Source organism: Danaus plexippus, chromosome 2, assembly GCF_018135715.1.
Source record: "Danaus plexippus chromosome 2, MEX_DaPlex, whole genome shotgun sequence".
Classification (NCBI taxonomy): domain Eukaryota; kingdom Metazoa; phylum Arthropoda; class Insecta; order Lepidoptera; family Nymphalidae; genus Danaus; species Danaus plexippus.
This window is the reverse complement of record NC_083537.1, coordinates 6,625,546-6,651,928: the sequence shown is the minus strand read 5'-3', so window position 1 is coordinate 6,651,928 and position 26,383 is coordinate 6,625,546. Positions and strand designations below refer to the sequence as shown.

The 26,383-nt window shown below is 33.3% G+C and overlaps 2 protein-coding genes across 2 annotated transcripts; both read left to right on the top strand.

Annotated features, from left to right (window-relative positions):
• The first annotated feature begins 195 nt into the window (after positions 1–195).
• Positions 196–11,733, top strand: LOC116779562 (long-chain fatty acid transport protein 1-like). Its single transcript, XM_032673911.2, has 12 exons — positions 196–577; positions 1,030–1,180; positions 1,306–1,543; positions 1,646–1,898; positions 2,275–2,473; positions 2,801–2,911; positions 3,409–3,490; positions 4,716–4,846; positions 5,708–5,858; positions 6,817–6,974; positions 10,086–10,239; positions 10,668–11,733. Exons 1-12 carry the CDS (start codon positions 414–416, stop codon positions 10,826–10,828), a joined length of 1,953 nt encoding a protein of 650 aa, XP_032529802.1. The 5' UTR covers positions 196–413; the 3' UTR covers positions 10,829–11,733.
• A 482-nt stretch (positions 11,734–12,215) lies between these two features.
• LOC116779478 (long-chain fatty acid transport protein 4-like) lies at positions 12,216–24,585 on the top strand. Its single transcript, XM_032673776.2, has 12 exons — positions 12,216–12,686; positions 18,605–18,758; positions 18,829–19,069; positions 19,186–19,405; positions 19,498–19,699; positions 20,006–20,139; positions 20,429–20,487; positions 20,953–21,096; positions 22,024–22,097; positions 22,713–22,934; positions 23,053–23,200; positions 23,518–24,585. The coding sequence occupies exons 1-12, from the start codon at positions 12,511–12,513 to the stop codon at positions 23,667–23,669; spliced, it is 1,926 nt and encodes a 641-aa protein (XP_032529667.2). The 5' UTR covers positions 12,216–12,510; the 3' UTR covers positions 23,670–24,585.
• The last annotated feature ends 1,798 nt before the right edge of the window (positions 24,586–26,383 follow it).

The following is a 26,383-nucleotide window of genomic DNA, read 5'->3' as shown; positions in this document are numbered from 1 at the left end:
TCTAACAAGTGGGCTGTGGGCAATGCTAATGTGTAATATTTTAATGACATCATAATATCAAGTGATTTACTTATTAATATGCAATATCACTTAAACATTCTAGAATTTTCAATATCACAATATGATGTGTTTAGTTTAATTTTCAAGTAAAATATACATATAGTAATTACTTGAAGTGTAATCAAAATACCCTTGAATTTTAAAGGGATTTGCATTTAAAATATTTTGTACATTTGAAAAAAAAGCAAATTGCATCGAATATTATATCATTGTATTTCTAAAGGTGCGTGAAGTCTTCGCGCGAAAATTACGTCGTCATAATAAACTCGTCAAAGTTGCACGAAGAAATCACGTTAGGCCGCCGACGAGTCCGTTTCTCAGTGAACCGCGTCTCGTGGCGCAAAGCAGTTGCGATGTTGGCAATAATCAGTGTCGGGGTTTCGCTACTAGCGGCTTTAGTGTATATTGGAATTATAAAAACACTTCTAGTGTCTGTCGTTTTAGGTGTTCTCTATACACTTAAATATCACAAACGATGGTGCTATATCGCTATTAAAACTGCTCCGAGAGATCTGAGGTATTAATGACCCTAAAATCCTGTTTAATACATATGACCTATCAAACTTTAAAAATAAACATTTTTATTTTCTTACAATAAATCTCTAAAATTTAAAATTATCTTTTTAATATTATATGTTTAATATTAAGTTTTATGATCATAACATTAACATAATATGCATTTGGTCAGATTTAATTGGACTTAAGTCAATAGTAACAATAATTACTTGCAACAGCCAATCAGAAAAAAGTTACCTTGCATATTTAATAAGGTTGAAGTTCAAAACATGTGAACTTAGTTACATATATATTCCACAATAGTGGAGTATATGATAAAAAATAGTACATATTTCATAAAAATACATTTCCTTGTGTAATTGGAAAGCAAAATATAATTAAGTAAAAAAAAAAAAATGTTTTAATCTTTATAAAGTCATTCAAATTGCTAACACACATAATATTCATTTTTAGAGCCCTTTATTGTTATATAAAGATATTGTTAATAACAAGAAAATTCATGAGAAAAGATTACACTGTACCAGACATATTCCATGAAATTGTGGTGAAGCATCCTAAAAAACCATGCTTCCTGTTACAAGATGAAGTATGGACTTTTGAAGAGGTGAGACGTGTTTCCAGCAAAAACTATTTACAATTTTATATAAAAAAGTACTAGTAAAAACACATGGATTTACATATATTGCGATTCACAATAGATAACATTTTTGCTTTTTATATTTGCTTCAGGTTGAAGAGTTCAGTTTGAGAGTATCAGCTGTACTAAAATTAAAAGGTGTTAAAAAAGGTGACATTGTTGGTCTTCTTGTGAACAACAGTCCTCAAATGCCAGCATTATGGCTCGGCAATGCACGGCTAGGTGGTATTACACCACTCATCAATACAAATCAGCGAGGAAATACTCTGATACACTCAATATCCATAGCCAAATGCAATGTCCTCATATTTTCTGATGAATATTTGTCAGGTTAATCTTGTTATTTTTTTTTTTATCATATTATTCTATGACAATCTTTCATTGGCTTTTAACTATTCCAATTTACAATTAACAAAACATTTTTTCATGCAGTGATCCAGGACATATCAAGTCAGCTAGATCCTAAGTTAAAGTTACTTAAGTTTACGCATCGTCCTTTAAATAAAAATCCCGTTGAAGTGAATGGTAGTGGTGATGGTATTGAAGATTTGACGGATTTACTTGAAAGGACACCTCCTGCACCATGGACCTTGGCTGATGCCAATGGATTTCAAGGAAGACTATTATACATTTTCACATCTGGTACAACCGGTCTACCAAAAGCAGCTGTCATATCGAATTCAAGGTATTGAAATGTTATATTATTTGAAAAATTATATTAAATCTTTGATTAAATTGCTCAATGATTATTTAATTTAATTGCTTTCAAAATGTATTGTTTTTTTGGAAAATAGATTTTTATTTATGTTTACTTTCTGTAACTCTAGAATCAATTTAATATTGTTAATAACCACAATGGAAATGTTACACTTCATATAGACTGTATTTATATAAGGTGGTTTGCTCATGGTTACTCTGTTACTTTCACTGGCGCCGTTTCCACTTTCTCTTAGAAGGTTCAATTTGTATTGTAATTTTACATTTAATTTTTTATATGATTTATAAAGGTACTATCTTCAAATTTAGACAAATACATAAATGATTATTTTAATATTTAACAGATTTGTATTCATGGCGTGTGGTCTCCACAACTTCAGATTGAATTCTTCAGATGTTGTGTACTGTCCTCTGCCTTTATATCACACAGCGGGAGGTGTAGTTAGTGTGGGCCAAGCCTTAATATTTGGCTGTACAGTCGTACTGAAAACCAAATTCTCTGCTTCCCAATATTTCCCAGATTGTGTGAAATATAAGGCTACGGTAAGATGAATTTAAATTTCACGAACGTTAAAAATGCCATCATATCTCATTAAAATAATTTTAAAGTATTAGAAACGATCTAATGATAAGAAGTTAAGTCAGACAGATCTAGAAATATAAATTTCCATCGTTTTAGTTTTTTATATTAAATAAAGCCAGAGGTCAGTTGATGTCACACTATCGAGTTTCGAATTTTTAATCTACAAATTATAAGTTTTGTGACTTAGTCAGAGAATATATTCTGAATAAACCCCTTTTTTAAACGCTGTAAACAAAGTTATTGATTGTAAAATATTAATAATTAATATAATAATGAACACGATGTAGGCAGCTCACTACATAGGAGAGATGTGTCGCTACGTGCTTGCTACTCCACCGTCCCCGGCGGACAGGAATCACAGAGTACGGCTCATATACGGCAACGGTTTGAGGCCACAGGTAAAACCAGGGGAAATATTTCACACGCTTTGTTGAGACATCCATATAAAATTCATCTATCAAAAAGTATTACTTTAATACTATTATATATGTTCTAATCGATCTAACCCAGATCAATCAATCGAATAAGTAATCAATTTTGATTTGTGACCATTTTTAACTAAATATAATTGTTGCCATTAACAGGAAAAATCCTTGGAATAAGTTATCTATATCTCTATTTAAAATATTCCACTAAATAAACTTGTAAATTATACAAGTCTGTATTTGTTTTTTTAGCTGACACAAACATTACCTCTAGATTCCCAACTTTATGAAGGAGACTTATAATTGGTTGACTAATTATTAAAAAAATACATTTGTATATAATAACGAAAAATATTTTAAAGTAATTGTAAGTTGCTTTTTTAAAAAAATCATGATTTTAATAAAATCAGCCAAGCCTGAATAACATAAATACTGACAAAAACAGGTGATAGTTCTTATTAATGTTTCAGATCTGGACAGAGTTTGTGAATCGTTTCAATATCCAATACGTCACTGAGTTCTACGGAGCGACGGAAGGGAATGCTAATATTGGTGAGATTATTTATTCCTTACCTGCTATACGATTATCGACCTTAACGATTTGGACCAGAAGAAGTTCAACATAAATTTCTAATAGATGTACAGTTAAAAATATAAGGGTGATCATTATAGTTAAAAAAATCGTGTCTAAAAAAAATTATTGTTATATGTATTTTTTTATATATCAATTATTGTACCAAGCAATTAAATAATCGCAATTCATACAGCAAAAAGTTTGTAGTACGATCTGTAGTAGAAATTATACAACTTAATCAATGCTGTCAACGAATTGTCAGTTGAATGCAATCGCGAGATGTCATTGGCATGACCTTGACCGAGATAGTTCATACCAACTAATTGTTATTTTGACGACGTTCGTATACTTCTTTATACTAACTAATACAGTTGGGAATAATTTGTATTCCTTATCTGTTGTGATAGAAATTAAATTGGACATGGGCCTGTGTATCTACATTTGTCGTCTATGTCTTGTTATAAGAGAATTCATTATTTTTACTCGAACACGTCATTTCATTGTGTCATAATGTAACGGAATTTACAACTATACCTAACTGTTATTAGAAATAACTAGATAATAACATAATGCTCTTGTTAGGATATGCAGTTTACTCGATTTCAATTTTCGAAGTTTAGTTGTTATTTATTTATTAATATGTAGTTTTAGTTATTTTAGAAATATTTCAATAATTTTAAGATTTACAGAATTTCCAAAAATACGTTATTTTTACAAATATTATTTTTTATATTCATATACAATTCTTATCTATTCAGCCATTGTCTTAATTCATTATAACGTAAAGGAAACAGAATTTATAAGTTAAATGCCCTCATTGTATTTCGCGACCCTGCGATTATCAATATACATATTAAATTATGAACATTCTCTATCGAATTGTAAGCATACGGTATAAAACGATACATTCTAAATTCAAATTAGGTTTAAATTTTAAACTCCAACAGTTTAAATTTATTTCCTATTGACGTTACAACTTAGCGTAATTTATGTCGCGTATGTGCAAATGTTACCATAACTATAATTGCGTCAATCGTCATTGTTTTTTTTAAATAATTAAACGAGGGACATATGAATTTAGAAAAAACACTGCAGATACAGGGCGTAAATTTTTTTTTAAATGTAATTAGATTTTATATATTCATCTCAAAATACGAGAATTAATAATGTTCCCCATTCTATTTATATTCGTTGTATTTATAGCTAACTCTGACGGTACTCCTGGCGCAATTGGCTTCATTTCCCGCATCTTTCCGGCCGTATATCCAATCGCTATAATAAAGGTTGATCAGGAAACTGGGGAACCCATTAGAGACTCCAGAGGACTCTGTCAGGTCAGCCTACTACCTAGAAAATTATAATGCTGTCATTTTAATGATTATTTAAAAGTATTATCAGTGCTTCTTATAATTTTATATCACAGAAATAGTATCAAGTAATGTGTAAAACATTTATAATCATACTTAAATATAAGTATTTATAAATTTGTTATGACAAATAAGTTAATTATTTAATTGGCACATGGTTTAAATAATCTGACAAATAACAAATAACTCAAATATCATATTAAATGATAAGGTTAATGACAAAATATATATATTAACTTTGCTTATCGCTAACAGAGTTATAAATTATAATATATTGAATGAAGTAAACAGCCCAAGGTATAAGTTCATAAAGAGATCAAGTAGAGCATCTTGCCCTTGTGCCTATTATAAAATACATTTTTAGTACCCCATATTTCTTTTACATTATATTAAAATGCACAATGTTGTATGTTATAATGTTGCTCTATATATTTTCATCAATTTTAATAACATTATCTTATTAAGTTTTATATTGTTTTACTGTGTTGATATTTAGTCTATATATATATATATATATATATAGTATTAGTCTATATATATATATATATATATATAGACTAAATATCTTGCTTAGAAGTAGAAAATATGTATTATTAAAATATATTTTTTCATACCTACTTTTCCTGATAAAAAGATAATTTAAATTTAATACAATAGTTATTTATGGTAATCAGTATAGCTGTAAATGATAATTATTGTAATTAATATTTATAAACGGCTCTAATCAAACTTACAATTGATTTATTTTGAACCTTCACATTATAATTTTAGAGTTCAGATCTCCTTGATAATGTACATGAAAGTTATTGTTATGAAAATTAATTTCAGTTGGCTCAACCGAACGAGCCGGGCGTCTTCATCGGGAAGATATCACCAAACAATCCGACGAGAGAGTTCCTCGGATACGTGGACCGCAGCGCCTCGGATAAGAAGGTGGTCAGAGACGTGTTCACTCATGGGGACTCCGCCTTCATATCCGGTTAGTTCACTCATTCAACAAGTATCATAATGCTTCTGTCTTCATTAAAACGCCATCTTTGTTACGATAAGGTTTATACTGGACACCAGATAGAAATAGAAACGTGATATAAAATTATTTCTATTTGTTTTGCTAATCATCATCATCATCATCATCAGTCTATCGGAGCCCACTACTGTGCAAAGGCCTCTTCTCACATTGAAAAGGTTAGAGCATTCCGTCCGTCAGTGGTCTCTAAATACTCTTAGAAACTACGTATGACTCGGAAAAGATCACATTGGTACTTGCCAGGTTTCGAACCCGCGCCCTCGCGTATGAAAGACGGGCGTTTAACCTCCAGGCCACCACGACTAATGTTTTGCTTAACGTATTTTTTTTTTCAAGACAAATTCTCTGTCTCAGTCACTAATTCATATGCCAACTATATTTAAATAGTAGATTTTTTTAAAATAGCATATGTGCACTTATTTTAAATCATTATCTGTACCTGAACTGCCTACTTGCTTATTTCATTTCAAGTTTTGTATCTTATATATTTGTAGGTCCACGGTAAAGTCGTTTTTGTGTAGTGAAAAACCACACATCTACCCACATAAACTATCTCATGTTTCTAGCATAATATATTTTTGAATGAAGCAAGCGAAGCGAGTAGAACGCTATACTGGCGACTCATGTCATTCATCCACGATGATCTCAGCAAACGAATGTGCGATCGAGTCGAGGTTTTTTTGTTCGATAGTCCAGTTACCTGGGGTGGTTTTTATGAAAATAAATCGGATCACAGATTCAAGTGTAATAACGGCGCCCGTGTCCAAAAAAAACGGTTCGCTACCGAAACGCTGAGGTCGCTAAATACGACTTGCACCGAGAGCTTTTTTCGAGTGGAGCAAAAAAAAAGCGAAGGTGCATCTCCTAGTTGCATTTGAAGTCGTATTGAAGCTTTAAATTTTCTTGCCAGGTGACATTCTAGTGGCTGATGAGTTCGGCTACTTATATTTCCGCGATCGCACCGGAGACACGTTCAGGTGGCGCGGAGAGAACGTCAGCACCAGTGAGGTGGAGGCCGCCATCTCTAACGTTGCCAACCATAGAGACGCCGTTGTCTATGGTGTTATGGTTAGTATACAGGGTGGTTGTCTGTATGTTACAGTTATAATATATAGAATACTATTTTATTTATATTTCAAGCATTCGTTTTTCGTTCCGTTTTCTTTATAGCAGATTAGTTTAAGGATTAGTTGTTACGTCTAGCTCAGACTCAAACGATATAAGTTTGTAATTTTCACATTTCTATATATAAGTAGATTTTGCCAGCGACTCCGACCGCCTAAACATCAGAGCTTTTTCTCAGATAAATGTGTAAAGTGTGCTGAAGCAATTCCTACGTTACAGACTTTTTCATTTTAAATAACTTGGATACCGACTGTATCGCCATCTGCCGGATTGTGAATCTAAACTATCTAGGATGCCACTCACATGCATATAAACCCAAATAATATTTATTTAAATCTGTCCCGCCGTTTAGAAGGTGTTTAGTGACATACCCACTGTACTGTAGAATTATATATGTTAAGATGAAAATTGAAAAGTAACACATTATCATCTGCTATTATCTGCTATACGAGGTATAAACTAGTGGGAGAGTAAATGGTTATGGAACTTATAAGAAAACCAGATTAAAATTTTCTAGGTTTAACTTACGATAAGGAAATTTATTTCTTTCTATGCAAATGTTATGAGATAGCTCATTGTTTTCTTATTTTATTATTGTTATTAAGCTTATTGTTTTTCTCTAGTTTTTTGAGTACAGTGGATGCCATAGAATGTAAAATTTTTCTGGTTATGTTTCAAAGACGTTGGCATATTTCTATTTAAATTCAAGTCAAGGAACACCAAGGGATTGGTTTTAAGGAGAGATACAGAGTAAAAATTTTGAAAAATAAAATATCCGTAATCGTAAATTTTATTACTTTTTAAAAATTTGTATTGAAAGTTAATTGTCGAATATGTATGTAATAACTGTTTGATAAATAGAGATTTTCAGGAATGGTTTAAATTGAATAGTTTACAGGCAATATATTTGATTGTGATTAATAATGTTTAAGTATTGGACGATCATGAACGAAAAAACTTAAATATCGTAACGTGTATTGAAACATTTTTCGAAGAAGTCGATTCGTGAATGAATATTGTGTGTATATTTGTTACTACGTAAAAATATATATTATTTTAAATTTATTTAAATCGTAGTGCCATCAGGATTGTGCGATCAAAGTTACTTAAATAGTTTTTTGATAGAAAAATCATACCACACTCCTTTTTATATACATGAGAAAATAAAAATAATATTTTCTTCTAATACAAAATCAGAATATGAGAAGGAGCAAAAAATTATATAATAAAATATTAAGTATGTATAATTTTATTCATTCTAACTTTAATTTAACAAATAATTGTCCATTGACTGCTAGCAACACTTCCCTTTCATTACAGTACAGTAAGCGTAGTGTATTGTGTCACTCACAAAATGTATTCACGATTGTAGTTGTGGAATTGATTACTACAATATTCACCTTATGGAGAGACTTTTTAGTTGACATTTGAAAGCGTAATTCTGAATACTCTTACGTGTCATTCATATGACAAATATAAATTTTATATATATATACACACATCCTAAGTTAGCATGGTAACGCGACATTCATAAATCTTCACACGTTATAATATTAAATTAGAAACGTTAAACTTCGCGTGCAGTGTGACGACGCAGACTAAGGATACAAAGGATACTGGCAGCATCATAATGCTAGAATAATACACGCTACTCATTTTGAGTGTCCTTCGTTTATAAAGCATAGAGTAACCTTTGAACTCATTTTGCAAATATTTATTGCAAATATTCATAACAAATGAAATAAACAAGAGATATTGTTACATTTAAAACGTTTTTATAATACGTACTTAATTTTGGAGTGATAATGATGAATCAAATTTTAATATTACTCCAAACATTGTCTCTGTATTAGAGAAGTAGGTTTTAAACTATAAAGGGTACTTTAAAGTATCAATGTATTTGATATAACTAGCTGTTGCACGCGGCTCCTCCCGCGTGTTGGTCGCTTTAAGCATAACCATTTATATATCAAACTTAAAATAATTACATACAGACAAGGGATGATAACAAATTATAGACAACAACAAACAACAATGAACTTTCGAACCGCACAGTAGTAATTACACAACGGAGAACCTTAACACCGCGATCTAGGTTGATGGCGTATTTTATCAACGCCATCTATCGAGCACAGTATTCAACACTTCAGCTGCACCCGCGCGCACTGCGTTATATGTTATTTTTGTCACCTCTCATAAGTTTTAATATTAAGATAAACATATATTAGAACACATTTTTTTAGTAACTATTATAACTAATTAACTATTTACCAATATATAATATATAACTAATCAATATTAAATTGTGGTATTTAAAAGTTTTGAAGCAGTGCTTGAATTAAATTTTCAATTGACCATTACTTCTTTTTCCCTTAACCGATTTTGACGAAATAAAGTTTTGACAATGCTCCTAATTATATGTAATCCAAGTGTGAAATAAAAAACGCATTCAAATCAGTTGAGTAGTTTTTAAGTTATGACGCACCAGACAGACAGACAGACAAACAAAAATTTCAAAAATGTTTTTTTTTTGGTTTCTATGACCCTTCTTTAATTGCCTCCTATCAGTTTGTTGGAAAAATATTTAATGTACATTCGATTTTTACTGTCTTATTATATGTATAGATTATTTGTATATATTTCATAGTTAAACCTATAAATTAGGTAAACAAAGGGTGAAAAATGTGAATTTCGTAAAACCAATTGTAACCTTTGAGACTAATTGTGAATAATGGGAACAACCTTATGAATATGCGATGTAACTATTGTCTATGAGAAGTTGAATAATATCCGAAGCAACGATGATATGAAATTGAGACCTCATTTATTATCTATTTTAAAAATATTTTTTTACTTAATACATTTGATATTATTATAAGACAATTTAAGAATTTGAAAAATATTTGTCAAAATTAAAAAGGTTTTTCTAATCTATGGATATATTAATAATTTATAGTCTTAAAATCCTTGATTACCACCGAAACTCATTGGGATCTGGTAACATTTTTTGGTGTTCCATTTTTCTGAACGTCTGTCCCTTACTAATGTCACCAGGTTCCAAACACCGAGGGGCGTGCTGGGATGTGTGGCATCGTTGATACTGATGGTACCCTGGACCTGGACAAGCTGGCGAAGGACCTATCAAACGACCTTCCTCCATATGCCCGACCCATCTTCCTTAGAGTTATGACCAGTCTAGATATGACCGGTAAATATAGTTATAATGTAAACAGATAAACAAAATGACAAACATGATTATATAGTTTAATTACTCGAAGGTCCAATGTTCTATTTTCGCCTTTAATGTATACGCTGATGTAATATCTTGTCCCATATTTTTTTATTATTCAGATTCCTTTTGTTTCAAATAAAATAAACAAAGACGAGAAACGTCCCTTTATATTCGGCAACACGGCTATTAGAAGCGTATATTTTAACGCGTTGATGTAATTATTGTAGTGAAGTAAAAAAAAAAAAAATTTGTCTTTGCTTCAGCCAATAAAAAATATCAGTTTAGTGAATTATCTATTGCAATGTTTTTGAATATAATTAAAACTTGTATGTATGTTGTTGTAAAATCGATTGGTTCCGGACATGTACAAAAATTTTATTAATTTCAACTCGATGCAACAACAGGTACGTTTAAAATGAAGAAGACAGATCTTCAGAAGGAAGGCTTCGACCCCAGCAAGGCTAAGGGCGACAAACTGTACTACCTGGATATGAAACAATGCAAGTATCTCCCGCTCCAAGAGGACGAGTACAACAAAATTATAGATGGACGTATCAGGATATGATCCGAAAGAATAATCCCTCTAGAGATACTATTCATTTAAAATATTTCGACTATAAGATCTGCTTCATTTACTCATTGTTATTATTATTTTTGTTATACACGAAATTTATATCGTTTGTTCTAAATACAACAATTCAGAATCTTTAGAAGAATCTCGTCGTTATTATGTTTAAATACAAAATTTATTATATTCCATTTATAAAAATAGTGATAGAAATTTATGATGCATTTTTTTTTGTATCTTTACCACGAGTTTCATACATTTTTTAGTGTTTACGAATTAAAAACTGAATACTTTCCGTATATGGTGTAACTATAAACTTATGGTAGGGGTACTGCAATTTTTTTACATTTTGACTTATTTAAATATTATTAATTTTATCGAAGTTGTAATTGCATTCGTTGCTTGCCTGAATACTTTATTTTATTTCAGATTACTAAACGTTAATCTCTAACTGTTATATAATTCTCAGCTATTAGATTATAATGTTCTACATAAGATGTACAATTTTCACTCGAATTGGATAATACTCTAAAATGTATATCTATTATCTATACCTTATAATTATTGTAAATTATACCCATGTTATATGTAAGTTTGTTTATATGTGTGTCAAGATAGGAAATAGTAAATGAAATTTTTTAAATATTGCAATTAATTTCAAGTAATAATATTAAAGCTAAATATATTTTCGTTAATTCTAATTAAATGTACTTAAGGCGGAAAAGGGTTTTAACGGGAATTGGCTATGTATATACATATATATATAGATGTAATATATGTATTATTTGATTATTTTTCTTATTGAATGACTTGTACACGGATATTCCCGGATATCCGGTAGTTTGTCAACAGTCACAAGCGTAAACTTGGCAGAATATTAACATATTAGACTATGTATTATGCTCCTTGCCTCTATTTTTGTAATCTATAACTGCTTAAACGAAATCATTCCAGTCTCGAAAGCGTAAGACTGAGGATTTACAAAATATTTTTATTAGCTTATAAACTTTTAAAGGGAATGGGTAATTATCGAGATACCTGTCAAGTAAACTTGATTAAAAAGTTATAAAAAAAAAAATTGTTTTATTTATCCTTTTGTTGTTATTGTAAATGAAAAGAAAAAAAATGAATCCCTCCAATTTAAACATTTGTATACAATATATATTAAAGTTTATTTTATAATTAATTTTCGATCTGACACTCCGCAGTCCGCGAGTAAAAACGACTCTTTTAAATATCCACCATTCATCTTATAAACGATGCATACTCTTTATACATCCCTTAAAAAGAATATGTATCAGAACAGACAATAAAAAAAAGAAATAGGAATTTAAATTTCGAACTTAATGACAAAATGATCTGTCACTAACGGTAAAGCAAAAAATTTACCTATAGCTTTTTGTATCAACCATTTACAATTTTATGAGTTAGCTATTTTTTTTTGGTGTCCCACGATCCCTCCCTTCGGGGATCAGCTGTTCGCGCATGTGCATCTGGCGCTGAGGGGAGCTCCGCCAGTGACGTGCGGGGTGACGCGGCGTCGCGCAAGTCCTTCGCGCATTTACGGAATAGTGTTCACTGCCGGTACACGTATCAAGCGTGCGGCGTTCGCTTATAGTGTATTGTTTGCTTCTCTGTGTAGACAGGCCGCGGTGCGTCCCACTGGGCCGTTCGCCAGCATGGACGCACTTTTGGCAGCCCTCGTTGCCCTTATGGCATTAGCCGCCGCGATGGCCGCCGTGCTAAGCACGCTTTCTAAAGCGGCGATTTTCGCGATCCTTGCGATTGCTCCCTGCGTATATCGATACAGAAAAAGGATTTATGTCATTGTGAAAACTTTGCCCAGGGATGCCAAGTGAGTACTACATTTATTATGATAGTCGTTTACCGTAGGTAATGTAATCAATTGCACTAAGTCTAAAGTTGACGGCTGTTTCGATATGAAAATTAAAACCAGTACAAGCCTTCGTTGGGATAATAGTGGCAAGTGTGCTATTTTTAAATAGGTAGATAAAAAAATGTTATGTATGTATTAACAATGTGCTGAATAAATGTCATTATATAATTAACATTACTAGTTAGTTATATAATTTTTTAACTGAAAACCATGTCCAATTCGCTCTCCGTCACGAGTATGTAAAACTGAATTGGAACTTCCGTTAATATATTATTCGGTACTTTTTAGATGTCTGTTTTTCAACTTTGGTTTGAAAGAGTTTATAGAAATTCTGTATTATATTTTTTTTTTATAAGAGATGTAATCCGAATAATTCCATAAGATATATGTAAATGAAATCTGACTTTAAAATTATTATAAATTAGACAAAAGCTATTAGATTCGATCGCGGTAAGTTTGTATGTATGACGTCCCCTGTATGTACGTCGTAACCTTCCGGTCGTTTTCTATAATATGACAACTTTTATTCAGTACGCTAAGTCCGATTTGGTATCGTCACAGTATTATTGTACAGTCGTAGATGCGTAAAAAACTGTTAACGCTCCGTACGCATCATAAAGATACCGACATACATTAACCATACAGGTACATTCACTATTCAGCCCTTTACCCACAAATATAAGAAAGTTATCTTTAGAATTATTTAAAATTGTAAATGTTTATTTTTAAATGATTTATTTTTGTTATCAAATTCTTAGATTCGATTATGTATACATTTATACATGATGAGTCAGCGAGATGAATGAAGAATAACAAAGACATGTGTGTTTTATAAACTTTCGCGTTATTACACTACTTAATACATACTTTCTGTCCGGATATCTGTGACATTTTTAATATAATAAATATAATTATTATTATTGTAACCGCGTCCGTCATACAAAAAAAATTGTCCAATTTAGTTTGGAAGCTTTTGCGTGATGAAACTAATTTTTGCATGAAACACTAGGAATTATTCAACCAAAGTTATTTAATTAGGTAAAATTTTAATCTGATTGGAAACATAAATATTATATAAATATATTAGTTACATTGTATGTAAATTATATCCCTACGAAATAGTAAACGGGTGAATGAAGTATTTTCCTACAACGCGTGTTTTATGTAGAAGGGTTTTTAAAGTACTTATTGATCGGATGTTCTAATTTTAGAGCTGTAAACATTATTTTACATAGGCTTATGAAGAAAGCTTTTTATTTTATATTTCGATATAGTGTAGTGAATTAGGTACGTTAGCTACCTTAGTGTGACTGTTTAAAGATAATAATAAACAGCACCAACCTACACCTTTTTTGTTTTTGCTTCTATATTATGTATTATGTTATTATTAGAAATAAGTTTTAATATTTTTCTACCTTTTTTTTTTTTTAGTCACTGTTTGACTTATAATTCTATTCTATTCTATTCATTACGCATTGGGTTTTTCTATTTTTAGATTCGTTTACCGATAAGTATGAGTAACTAACTTTAACCTTTTTTCTCAACTTTTCCATCCATAGAAAGTTTTTCGCTTATTTTATCAGCGGTTTAGATGACGGTTTTGGACTTATATTTTGGTCGTATATAATTTTCACTGGACAATTACCAGCTTGTTTTATACCAAATCTGTTCTGTATTTTTTGCGTGATCTACTAACATTAACACATTGAGGGTTAAATTATTAAAATGTTAACTTTCTATAAGGATTATAATTAATGCTAAACGTTTGTCATACGACAGGTCACTAGGCAACGGGTTGTTATTGAACATTCTATACATTGAGTTTAAGTAGTAAGTGGTACTATTCGATTGTGAAAATTTTGTTTTTACCTCTATTTTGCAGGAATATACATTCATAAGCAATGTAAATGTTGTAAATTAAGCATTGAACCTATTTTTATCGTACTATTTCCAGGGTACACGCCAGAATGTTGAAAGTGATCCTTTTTAAGACCTGTGAGATAAATATAATATAAATATTAACAGTGTTTTGTTTGTGTATACTTATAAATTTGTTTGCATCGCATCATCGGAATCCGTTATGCAAAGCGCAACTAAATTGAAGTCTGTACCGTCGTGTTGCAATGCGCTATAACGTCTTGCATTCGCAGACACATGCTTTCCGAGTTATTATCGGTGCGTTGGTTTTCTTGTAAGATTTCGCTCATTTTATCTGTTACAGCGCAAACACAATATGTATTTTTATGATAAACAAAAATATTTTAAACAAAATCTACCTCGGTAACAATAAACATTATATTTAGGTATATGTTCGTTGTATATTTTTAGTAAATCTGGAATAGGCGATAATTTTTGCAAAGTTTGCCAAAAAAATCTTTAATGAATGGGGGGACTCGGAAGGAAAAAAATAAATTAAACCCTGTTTTTTTTTTTTGTTATTATGTTGTCATTGTAGACGGATCTAATGATGTATAATTTCGTCAAATCATTGACCGATTAATTTTTCTTAACATTTTGTAATCCTCTGTTTTCTGCTTAGTAGCAGAAAGGAAAAAAATAATAAAATAGTATTTATTCTAATTTGCTTACACGTATTACCCAACTTTTGTAGGGCATCGGCGAAAGATATGCCACTGAAAACTTCGCGTGGCACGATAAAGGTATATGACGCAAATACGATTCCGCTGTATACTATAATAAGTAATAGTTGGATTTGGTTCCTCATACATATATAAGGTTTAATTAAATGACAGAAACATTAATACGTAAATAAAAATAGTTTATAGTTCTTCATTAATTTAAAATGCAAGGAGACTATCGCGTGTTCAGACCACTATGTGCCGCCGGAGAGCGGCATTAATCGATATACCTGTGAATAATGCATCGGCTGACGGCGATTAAGTCATTTTCATTAGATACACCATAAAATAATTAGATTGACTGCATTTGCCATTGTACTGGCTGGTGTTATACGAATTGCATTTTCCTTCTAAACAATTTATGAAGATATTAATTAATACTTCAATGGTCCCTCGTAAATAACTATTGTTTTTAAACTTGATTATACCGCCATTGAATTCGGTCGCGAGTATGTCTTAACTATTTTTGTGTCGAAGGTTAGTTAAATGTATCTGTAGAATGTTCAATGGCTTGAAAATTTTTAATAGTAAACGAAGAGCATACAAGTACATAGTTAGATATAATTAATTCACTTCTTAAGTATATATAATATGAGAAAATATATCAGGGCTGTGACGTGTGGGAAGCTTTCGAGCTTTGGTTTGACGTGAACAAGTTGGGTTGATGTTCGTGATTTAAATATAAATGATGGATCGTAAAGTTGAAACACTCGTCCCGTTTATACGTACTGTATTATCAAAAGCCGTATAACACGACTCGCCTTTTTAAAATAATTATATTAAAAGTATCTACGAGATGACTTGAGTTTGAAAAAATGGTATCGCCTCAGATTTCCATAAATATATTATAGTTAATGTAGAAGACGTCGTTTTGTACATTATTTTAATTGTAGAGATGTGTTCTTTCTTTTATAGTTATATCATTATTCCAATCAGCGTACCAAAACAGAAACACATGCACTGCTGCCTACGGTTTTTGTTTCGCTTACACTCAGTTTTTCTTTTCATTGTTTCTTTGAATAAATTTAAAGTAAGTGTTACCGTATATGTTATAAATTTATTATACCTGAATCTAAACGTTCTTTGGGAGACGAATCAAATAAAAGGTTTAGATTTGAACATTGATAATTACTCTATTTGAGAGGGTGTTTACATTTTAGTGCCTATTATCCAGACTGTCTTTAAAAATATTATAAGCCATTTAAACGACGTGGTAAAATCTATTTTATAATATACTTTTCCTATAGCAAATGCCTATTTTCACCAAGCAAATACTTTAGGACACATCATATTCATGGCATTGTAAACACATTTAATAATATTGGTGTTCAGGTACCAGTCGTATTTAGAACATGACACAAATAATCAAATGTTCTACATATTTAAATATGTTTCAATTGTAATTGGCATATTCAAATTACTTACTTATAATCATATTGAATATAGTTAATGTCTCCGTCTTTATATAAATTGTTTTGATGATCAAAGTCTATATGGAAACGTTGGAAGTTAACTTCCGTGGATTCTTTTATACTAGCGTCCTCTTATAGATTACTAATCGTTTAAAACTAGTTATGGTTCACAACGCTGGGGCTAAGTTTAAAATGGCATTCTTATGTAAAGATATTGTAAGTTTTCTATTCTATTAACAAAAGTGTTTAGATGGAATAAAGGGTGTGAGAAATAATAAAACTAAATAAGAATCGCCAATAGACGAGGACAAATATAAATATAATTAAAATTCAATGTTCAACCGAAACAGTAGATTTGAAAGTTGACAGTTTTATAAACTGGCAATACTTCCCGTGTTGTTTGATATTTTCATAAATAAAACATGTTATTGGAAGTAAAATCTTTTACCTCCTCTTGAATTATCCTTCGTTGTTTCTATTGAAAGTAAATTATTTGACTTAATTCATTGCTCACAATATTCAGTTAAACGTCGTCCAAAATGTTTTGGTGTTTAGGATTTTCTACTATTATTGTTACCAATGTGGAGTCATGTCGTGACTTGTTACAGTTCATTCATTAAAATGTTTAATGTACGCAAAGCTTTCTATTACATTTAAATCGTTAATCTGGACGGTTAGTAAATATATTTAGAAATTATCACACTAGCTTATAGACTAAGCATACCTTATTCTAAGTGAATAATTTGAGTTGGACCTATAGGGGCTTGGTTTTTAAATCAACGATAGGTTTCATAGTAAACCTGCGTCTAAAAAAAAGGTGAATTTTACGGTTTCATTTATACAATATTCCCGTAGAACCGTTCCGTCCAAGGCTAAATACGTAGTCTTCATTTAATTATAGGATTACGATACCGTCTAGCTCAGCTTGGACTCACCGATTCGCCGGCTCCAGTTATTGGTTCACTGCAATGCCGGTTTTAATAAAATGAATTTTCTTTGAAGAGTTTTTTGTCAATTAACAAAATAAACCTACTGCGTTTTGCTGCCATTCATTCTAGTTTTTTCTTATAAAAATCCTTTACAACTATTCAAAACGCATTTCTAAATGTACTAGACCAGTTACAAAATAAAATTTATTTAGTGATCTAAAACGAATCTGAGAACAGTACAGTAAATAATTAGTTGGGTGTTACACTTAGGTACCTGTCTCAGGGTTTTATTTAGGTTTATAAACATTATTAAATCTTTAATTCCCGTCGTACATTTACCAACTATTAAGACGATTTTATATGGAATACAAGATTTGGTACATTATCCATGTAGCTAATGAGATTAATGTTAGATACGGAACGTGAAAACTATCTTGTTTGTCATTTCACAATAGTAGTTGTCAACGTATTTTTATGTAGGAGTTTATCTCGGAGTGAAATTTTCATAATATTATATAAACTACCAAATGAATCCTATGACCATGCACTGAAATTGATTTCCAAGACAAACGATATGTTTAATTTCAATTGTCCATGTCACATTTTTTTCCCTTATGAATATTTTATCAGATAACTTATATTTGTAGAGCGTGGGAAAATTTATCCAACTGTCTTTGTTACATACGTCAGTATATATTGGATCAATACTTTATTCCAAGAAAATTGTTTGAATGCTTTCGTTAAATTGAAGAATATATTATACTTAGATAATTATATTCCTGGCCACAACACAGAAATTGACGTTGTAATAATTGCCTTATTAGGTATCTGTTCTAGTGTTAACATGCTTTATTTTGTAATTGTTTCCTTGGATAAGTTTTGTTACTTTATTGTAGATTCTTGTGGCGGTATGCAAACGCTATGGTGCGGTCGAAGCGCTGGGGGCGTAACAACAGCACGGTGGCGGAATTGTTTACCAAAAGGGCCCTAAAGACGCCGGACGCTCCATGTTTCATCATGGTCGAAGGACGGACTTGGACTTTTCGAGAGGTAATTGTTTATTATTTCCGAAATAATATCTTGACTTAGACCCAATAGTTTACCATGATTTATGTTGCAGATAGCAGAAAATTCAAACCAAGTGTCTCGGGTGATGCAGGAACATCTAGGTTTAAAACGCGGTGATGTCGTGTGTGTGTTTATGCCCAACTGCGTTGAGTATGTTTACACGTGGCTGGGTATGGCGAAGCTCGGCGCCGTGTCCGCGCTCATCAACAGCAACCTTCGCCATCGTCCGCTGCTGCATTGTATCCAAGTGGCTAAAGCCAAGGCGATCGTATTCTCAGATTCGCTGGCTGGCGGTGAGTTGGAAATCAGCTTATATTAAACAATCTTTACCGTGGCAAATGTATGGAAGATAGACTGTGAGAAATTGTATTTAAATTTCGATTGTTTTATAGAATAGACATTTTTATAGCTATATCGGAGTTGGGGGATCAGCTGCCTCCTGAGCTGAAGCTATTTCAGCTGTACGGCAAGTGCCCCCCTGGGGTTATTGACCTTCGGGCTGAGATGGATAAACAGGTTCCAGAATATCCTATAGTGACAGACAAGCCTCGATATAGAGATACGCTTCTGTATATTTACACGTCAGGCACGACCGGTATGCCAAAGGCGGCGGTATTGCCAAACTCAAAGTAAGCTTTTTGACTATGTATATCCAGTTTAATTTGAAACATGGTCTGTAAACCGTTTCTTGTGTAAAGTAAGCAATCATTTCTGGCTCCAGGTATCTGCTGATAGTGGTGGCGACGGTCCACATGCTCGGCCTCCGCTCGTCCGACCGCCTGTACAACCCTCTGCCGCTGTACCACCTGGCTGGCGGGCTGGTGGGGACCTGCGCCGCGCTCGTGGACGGCATCCCCACCGTGCTGCGGTCCAAATTCTCCGCTAGCCACTACTGGACAGACTGCATCAAGTATGATTGTACGGTAAGTTATACGTTACAATATACATTGCAACGTTTTCTATCATTCATATTCGCATTTCCGACGAATCGCTGACGTCAACGTCCTTCAGATAGTTGACTTGTCTTCCTTGTTGAGTCGTGATTTTTAAGGACTCGGACCATAATTATATCTTCAATGAATACGTGGTCATCAACTGTGCCATAGCCTGATTTTTCTAACATGCTATAACTTATATACATATGAAAATAGATCGCAAATTTTTCCACCAGTTACATGTAACCAAAGAATAAGATAAGTCTCAGATGATTTTTTATATATGTATGTCAGGTGTCTCAGTACATAGGCGAGATGTGTCGTTACCTGCTGTGTGCTCCGCCCAGACCCACGGACACTCAACACCGCGTCCGCATCATGGTAGGGAACGGCATGAGGCCGGCCATCTGGCAGCAGATCGTTGACAGGTGACTCACACTAATACACAATGCATACAACTACCCTCACCACCACTGGACAAACAGTTTTCTGTTTTTCATTAATATACGTACGTTGATATTATGTGAAGGTTTATTTGTTTAAATCATTTAATCTATTCCGTTGATTATTTTATGCAATTTTTAAAGGAAAAATTTTTGTTTCTCTGAGCTGTTGTAATTAGAATACTAGAAGAATTTGTCCCAAAACAATGTTTTTAATTTTGTTTCACTTGATCCTTTGTTATAATCACAGAGGACTAACTATATCTCTGTCTAGGTTCAAAGTACCTCAGATAAATGAAATATACGGCGCGACGGAGGGAAATGCAAACATAAGTAAGTAGACTAGTACTTACTAATTGTTCTGTTGTTACAACAAGTAAAGATATCTACAGTGTTTATATATAACAATCCGTACAAACACAAGATATATCATTGTACTCAATGACAAAGAGTAACTTGTATTCCATATATAACTGATATCATTAAAGTGAAGGAACTCGTTAAATATGCCGCAACATGTACGGACGATGAATGCAAATAAAAATTATTTGACGTAAAAATATCTAAGTACTGATTTAATAATACATTATTTTTATAAAACATATCACACTGACAGATGTCCCTCGTTGCCTTTATATTGAATTAATTACAAAGGCATTAAAGTATTTAAAAATTATACCCGAGTGTTTTTCCTCCGTATTTATTCAAATGGACTTGGTATCGTTCTGTAAGCGTATCACATAGCGATTGGTATTTTTCGATGAATGTTATAAAACTGTGGGTGGTGGTGTGTCCTAGTCAACGTGGACAATACAGTGGGCGCTGTGGGCTTCCTGCCCAAGTTGGTGCCCACGTGGTTACACCCCATAGCACTGGTCCGAGCTGATGATGACGGGGACCTGATCCGCGGCCCGGACGGATTGTGCATCAGATGCCAACCCAGTATGTACATATATATACATACAATTGTCATTAATTTACAAATGTTTGAAATTTTTTTTTTGTTCCGTCGGTCATGACTCTTTTTTGATGGACGGATATTCGTCAGAATATTCGGAAGATTTTATAAATAAAATATATATAATTCTCAGATCAAATGTATACATTGTATGTACGTACAATGTATACATTACCACACAAAGAATCTTTAAGTATTTATCTTATACATATACGAACAACATAAAATGACATTGTACATTTCCTATATAACAAGCCTGTTATTATAATAACTGTAGACTTCTCACTACGCATTAAAACAAAACTTTATTATGAGACGCGAAGATGTTATATATTCCCAGTTAAACAACATTAACACTTACTTTGTATAGCAACAATAATGATTTAGCGTAACGAATAATATTTAAACAGCCGACTACAGCGGCCCGGTTGAATGATATTAACATGTATTGTTTAGTAGTGTGTGAATAATAGTGTGATATCGTCGCCGTGAATCCGCGTAACTAGCGCTGGATGATTCCGCGTATCTGCATTAGAAGCAACTTGAAAGAATAAGGTTTAAACTGAAATATTTTCTAAATTAACGACTTTCGAGGTCACTTTTTCACATCGAGCAATAAATTAACGACTAAATAGTTACTCACTGTGAAGAAAATTACCTTAAACGTCATTGAATTGAGAATATTTTTTAGTTTGTAACTTACTCCGTAAAACTACTTAAAAAGCAGATACGCGGAATTATCCAATGCTAGTTCCGATCATTTGCACCATCCCCGACGATATACAGGTAATGATTACAATCTGTGCCCCGCACTCGTACTGTTAATTATATAACAGTATGTAATGCATATAAAGCTGGACGCTGCTCCGTATTTGTATAACGTAATGTGTAAACCGTCATTTGTATTCAAGACGAGCCCGGTATGTTCATCGGCCTCATCGCTCAGGGCAACGCGTCCAGGGAGTACTACGGATACGTTGAAAAGGTGAATTGTTATGTTACGTTAATATGTGAATATATGTGTATTAAATAAGGTCGGGCTGCGACTGGGACGCAGCTTTAAGTATATTACCATTGGGTTTAAAATGGACGGGTTGCTTATCGCAGGGCTCGCGCCGCGATTAGAATGTTTACTCTGATCCTTTTCAATATCGTATCAGAAGTGACGACGGGTGTAGCGGAAACAACTGCATTAATAACATTGCATTTTCCTTCTTTGTTCACGATTTTAATGATTCTACACCGGCTTGGGAGCAGTGTTTTAAAATCTAACGAAACCGAGTTTTGAACTAGCAATTTAATTGTATAAGTTGTTTGTTAGTTTATCTTTATTAATACAAGGCAGTTCTCGCTCGCCATTTTTAATTTCGCAAATTCTATCTATAATAACTATCCCATTCTTCAAACATCTTTAAGAAGGTTTCTATGTCAATACGTGTTTCAAAAATGTCCCTACATATATATAATCAGTTTCAGTGAGACGAACATTTTATGTATACGTCCATATCTATCTTTTGTATATTAATATTTTTTATAAAACACACATGAAATTCTCAAAACGCGTGAAAGTAACGTAATAAATGTCGTTTTATTCGGTCAGAGCGACAGTAACAAGAAGCTGGTCCGCGACGTGTTCTGTAAGGGAGACGCGGCTTTCGTCAGCGGAGATATTCTGGTGGCGGACGAGCTCGGGTACCTGTACTTCAGAGACAGGACCGGGGACACTTACAAGTGGAAGGGGGAGAACGTCGCCACGGCCGAGGTGGAAGACGCGGTGAGGGCGGCCATCGGACAGAGAGATGTCGTCGTCTACGGAGTCTCGGTATGGAGGAGGATAAGATTTTCTTGGGATTCAGAAGAGTCGAAAAAATATTAATAGTTATTATAGTGGATAAATTCATTAATAGATTTTTGTTATGGTGATGATATTTTCTTTTCAGATCCCTCAAACGGAAGGCCGCGCTGGTATGGCCGCTGTGAGTGCAGCCAGCGTAGACGGACGGTCGCTGGCGGTAGCGCTCGACCACGCGCTACCATCATACGCGAGACCGCTGTTCCTCAGGCTCATGAAGGACATAGAGATCACCAGTGAGTTGGTTCTCGCACAGATAACAGTATCATTAATGACGGAGCAGCATTAGCTGTTTATTAAGGAATCTCTAACAGATTTAGTCCATTAGAAATTTCGTCTTTAAGGATCACAGCAACAGACTTCGTTTGCAAATATTTATTAAATGTTTACTGACACTCAGGAACCTGCTACATGGTTCCTTAACGCTCATTATAAAACCTACAAACAGTTTATAGAAGAAAAAATGACGAAGATTTGCCTGAGCTTAATTTTTGTACACAATCATGGTCCTATGCACTTTGTTGCTAAATGAAGCTATATTTTATTTGGACAGGTACGTTCAAGTTAAAGAAGCGCCAGTATCAGAAGGAAGGTTTCGACCCGGACGTGATCCAGGACCCGCTGTTCTTCCGCTCCGGGGACGACTTCGTCCCTCTGACGTCACAACTGTTCGACGACATCTGCAACGGACGGGTCAAACTATAAAACGTTTAACGGCTGTCCAAATAAAGTTGAAAAAATAAGTCACCTGACCCAAAGGGAATATTATTAGTGTTTAATTAGCCTCATTTAGAAAGAACACGTTTATATTCATTAGCACTCTGGCATGAGCTGTGGGGTACTGGGCGAGTCCAGATCCGGCGAGCGGCTGGGGTCGCCGCGATTGGTACAGCGACCGAGGCCAAAGAAATGGGTACAAAACATTTACAGATATATTATGCGTTTCCGCAACCTGATGTCCGGCTCCGGAGCTGATTTAATTATTATTCCGTAGATGAGGTTTGGTCGTAGTGCTGTGCTAAGACAGTTTGTATACATTCTGACCTTACGTTGTTGTACTTATTTATTATAAAAGCATTTCACATTACAGTCGAGGTCAATTCACTGTCATATCGCATTTTTAAAAAACATTTGAATATATGTAAATTTGTTAGCTTTGGGCTTTGACAGAAACAAGGAGGTCTCATGATCCGGAAACCGATTAAGTTGATAATAACCGTATGACTAATAGTAATAAGATCTCATTTTGATTATCGCTGCATTGTTCGAGACAATCTATTCGCTTGCAGCCCAAATCAATGGAATATTTGCTTAATATTTAAATATATAATGAAATTCGCCGTTAGCGTAATTTATAAATTAGCGGAATACAATAGAAGACAATATGGTAACTTAAGTGTTAGTACCCTGTAATACTTGTTAGACGACATTCCGCGCTCTAGTCCTTTAGTCGAGTTACATTTATTATTCCTATGCCAATTGCTAGGAATTGTTATTTTAAGTTCTGGTTTCATATATTTCATTAATATATTGTGCCTTGTCACAAGAACAGCGTAATGGGACTAAATCAGTTGCTCCAAAAAATTACCGTAAGTTGTAAATAAATATATGTAAAATGGAACCAAGCGTTTTTGTTTATATTCTTCTAGTAAATATATATGTAGATTTGTAAGTTGCATGTGAGTAGCTTTTAAATACACAAATTTCTTCATTATATATGCTCGGCGACATTTTGTCTGAGAAATGTCTCGGCAAAAGTAAAATCTGGTCTTTAAAAGGTCCCTAAATCTGCTGGAGTCCTTTAGGGCCTAGGCTGTAGCAGACCTAAGCATGCCCTAAACAGAACATAGTCTCTAAGGGCTCAGTTCTCTCCTACTTGTATATTCATTTTTAACAAGCACTTTCTCGGTACCTATAAACCAACACTAACCTCGGAATTTATACGTTTTCTAGGTCCTCAGATTACTTCATCATTCTTCTTCTAAAAGCAGCAAATGCCTTAGACAAACAGTCTCATCGGGGAGGATGGAAATAAATCCAGAAAAAGTCATTACAGCCCTCAGGCATTCAAAAACGGCCAATTTAATTCCATTCTTTAAAAAAAGAGACGAATATTTAGGAATATACCTGAATAGTGTCTTCACCTTTCATCCGGATATGGAAGGCACTCAGGAACTCGGCCACCGACATGTTAGGCCATCCATACTTTTTAATTTGCAATTAAAGCTAAATGGTCCCCTAAAAATAAGGTTACACAGTACAAGTCCTGGATCTAGTCACGCCGTTATCAAGATTGTGCTACGCTCATCCTTCAATCTAATCAATTATAGGTCTCATTAAATAAATACATCAGCCGTTCCCAAAATTCTTTTGGTTTCGGAACCCTATTTGTTTCACAATTTTTGGCGGAACCCTAGCTTAAGTAAGAAATAAATTAAAGATGGAAATGCAATTACGTCTGGTAGCACACCAGAAGCATATAGGTTTCATACATTTAATATGGTCAGAGACATACTTGTATGCCGTGTTGTCACGTCCTGTCAAATGTATGGAAACGTGATTCTGGCTCGCCGCTACCCACCACCACCCCACGTATATAAGTATATTTCCGCCTTAACAGCAACATAGTTTTTTCAGTGAAAACACACCATCTGAGGCTTTTTGGATTGGTGTCCGCAAAGTTTGATTTTAAGAGGAAGACTTTTTAAGAAAAGATCTTAATTTAGTTAGGAGAAAAGGTAATTACAAAAATTTTTATGTAATGAATGAATCTTTTTATAGTTTTCCTTAAAATTACATCGGAATCAGGTTTTATGTCCGACAATTGAATGCGGAGGTCTGGTGCAGTATTCGACCTACTCCTAAACTTATTTTTCGTGTAGGCGTACGCTGAAAACCCAGCCTTACCTCTGTAAGTTGTCACAAATGGGAGTAATGCTCTTTAATATCCTTTTCAGCAATTCGTTCTTCAGTATAATCCGAAATTGGCTAGAGTCCATGACAGCTTTTGATTAAAAAATTTGTTGGGAGTGTGGATGAATTTTAAATATTAATTAAATTTTCATATTCCAAAACAGTCCGTCTTAAAGGCTTGGTACGAGTCCTAAATGGATTTCTCGTAACCGACGCTTTTCTTCTGGAAAATATTCCTCCAAAAACGTTTTCAGGTTTGTCAAATGTACACGTATACTTATTTCTACGTCTGTAGCGATTTGAAGATTATTATTCTTGAGAAATTGCACAAGTAGTGGAAAACACTCACACCTTTTTTCGTTTTTGTCCAAGACATTCAATCCAGAGGGTGATTTTCTCGTTAAGAAGATATTTTGTCACTCAAGTAAACATTCTTCCCTGCAAAGAGCTGCTCACTGTGTTCAGTTTATCAAATTTGTCGGCTAAATAAGCCAATCTCATCAACC

Excerpts from the sequence above, each read along its gene's own strand:
- LOC116779478 (XM_032673776.2), top strand. The coding sequence starts at position 12,511 with ATGGACGCACTTTTGGCAGCCCTCGTTGCCCTTATGGCATTAGCCGCC. Across the intron at positions 12,687-18,604 it reads ACTTTGCCCAGGGATGCCAA|ATTCTTGTGGCGGTATGCAA; the intron begins GTGAGTACTACA and ends ACTTTATTGTAG. Across the intron at positions 20,488-20,952 it reads GGAGGGAAATGCAAACATAA|TCAACGTGGACAATACAGTG; the intron begins GTAAGTAGACTA and ends GGTGTGTCCTAG.
- LOC116779562 (XM_032673911.2), top strand. The coding sequence starts at position 414 with ATGTTGGCAATAATCAGTGTCGGGGTTTCGCTACTAGCGGCTTTAGTG. Across the intron at positions 1,181-1,305 it reads AAGTATGGACTTTTGAAGAG|GTTGAAGAGTTCAGTTTGAG; the intron begins GTGAGACGTGTT and ends TATTTGCTTCAG. Across the intron at positions 1,899-2,274 it reads GCTGTCATATCGAATTCAAG|ATTTGTATTCATGGCGTGTG; the intron begins GTATTGAAATGT and ends AATATTTAACAG.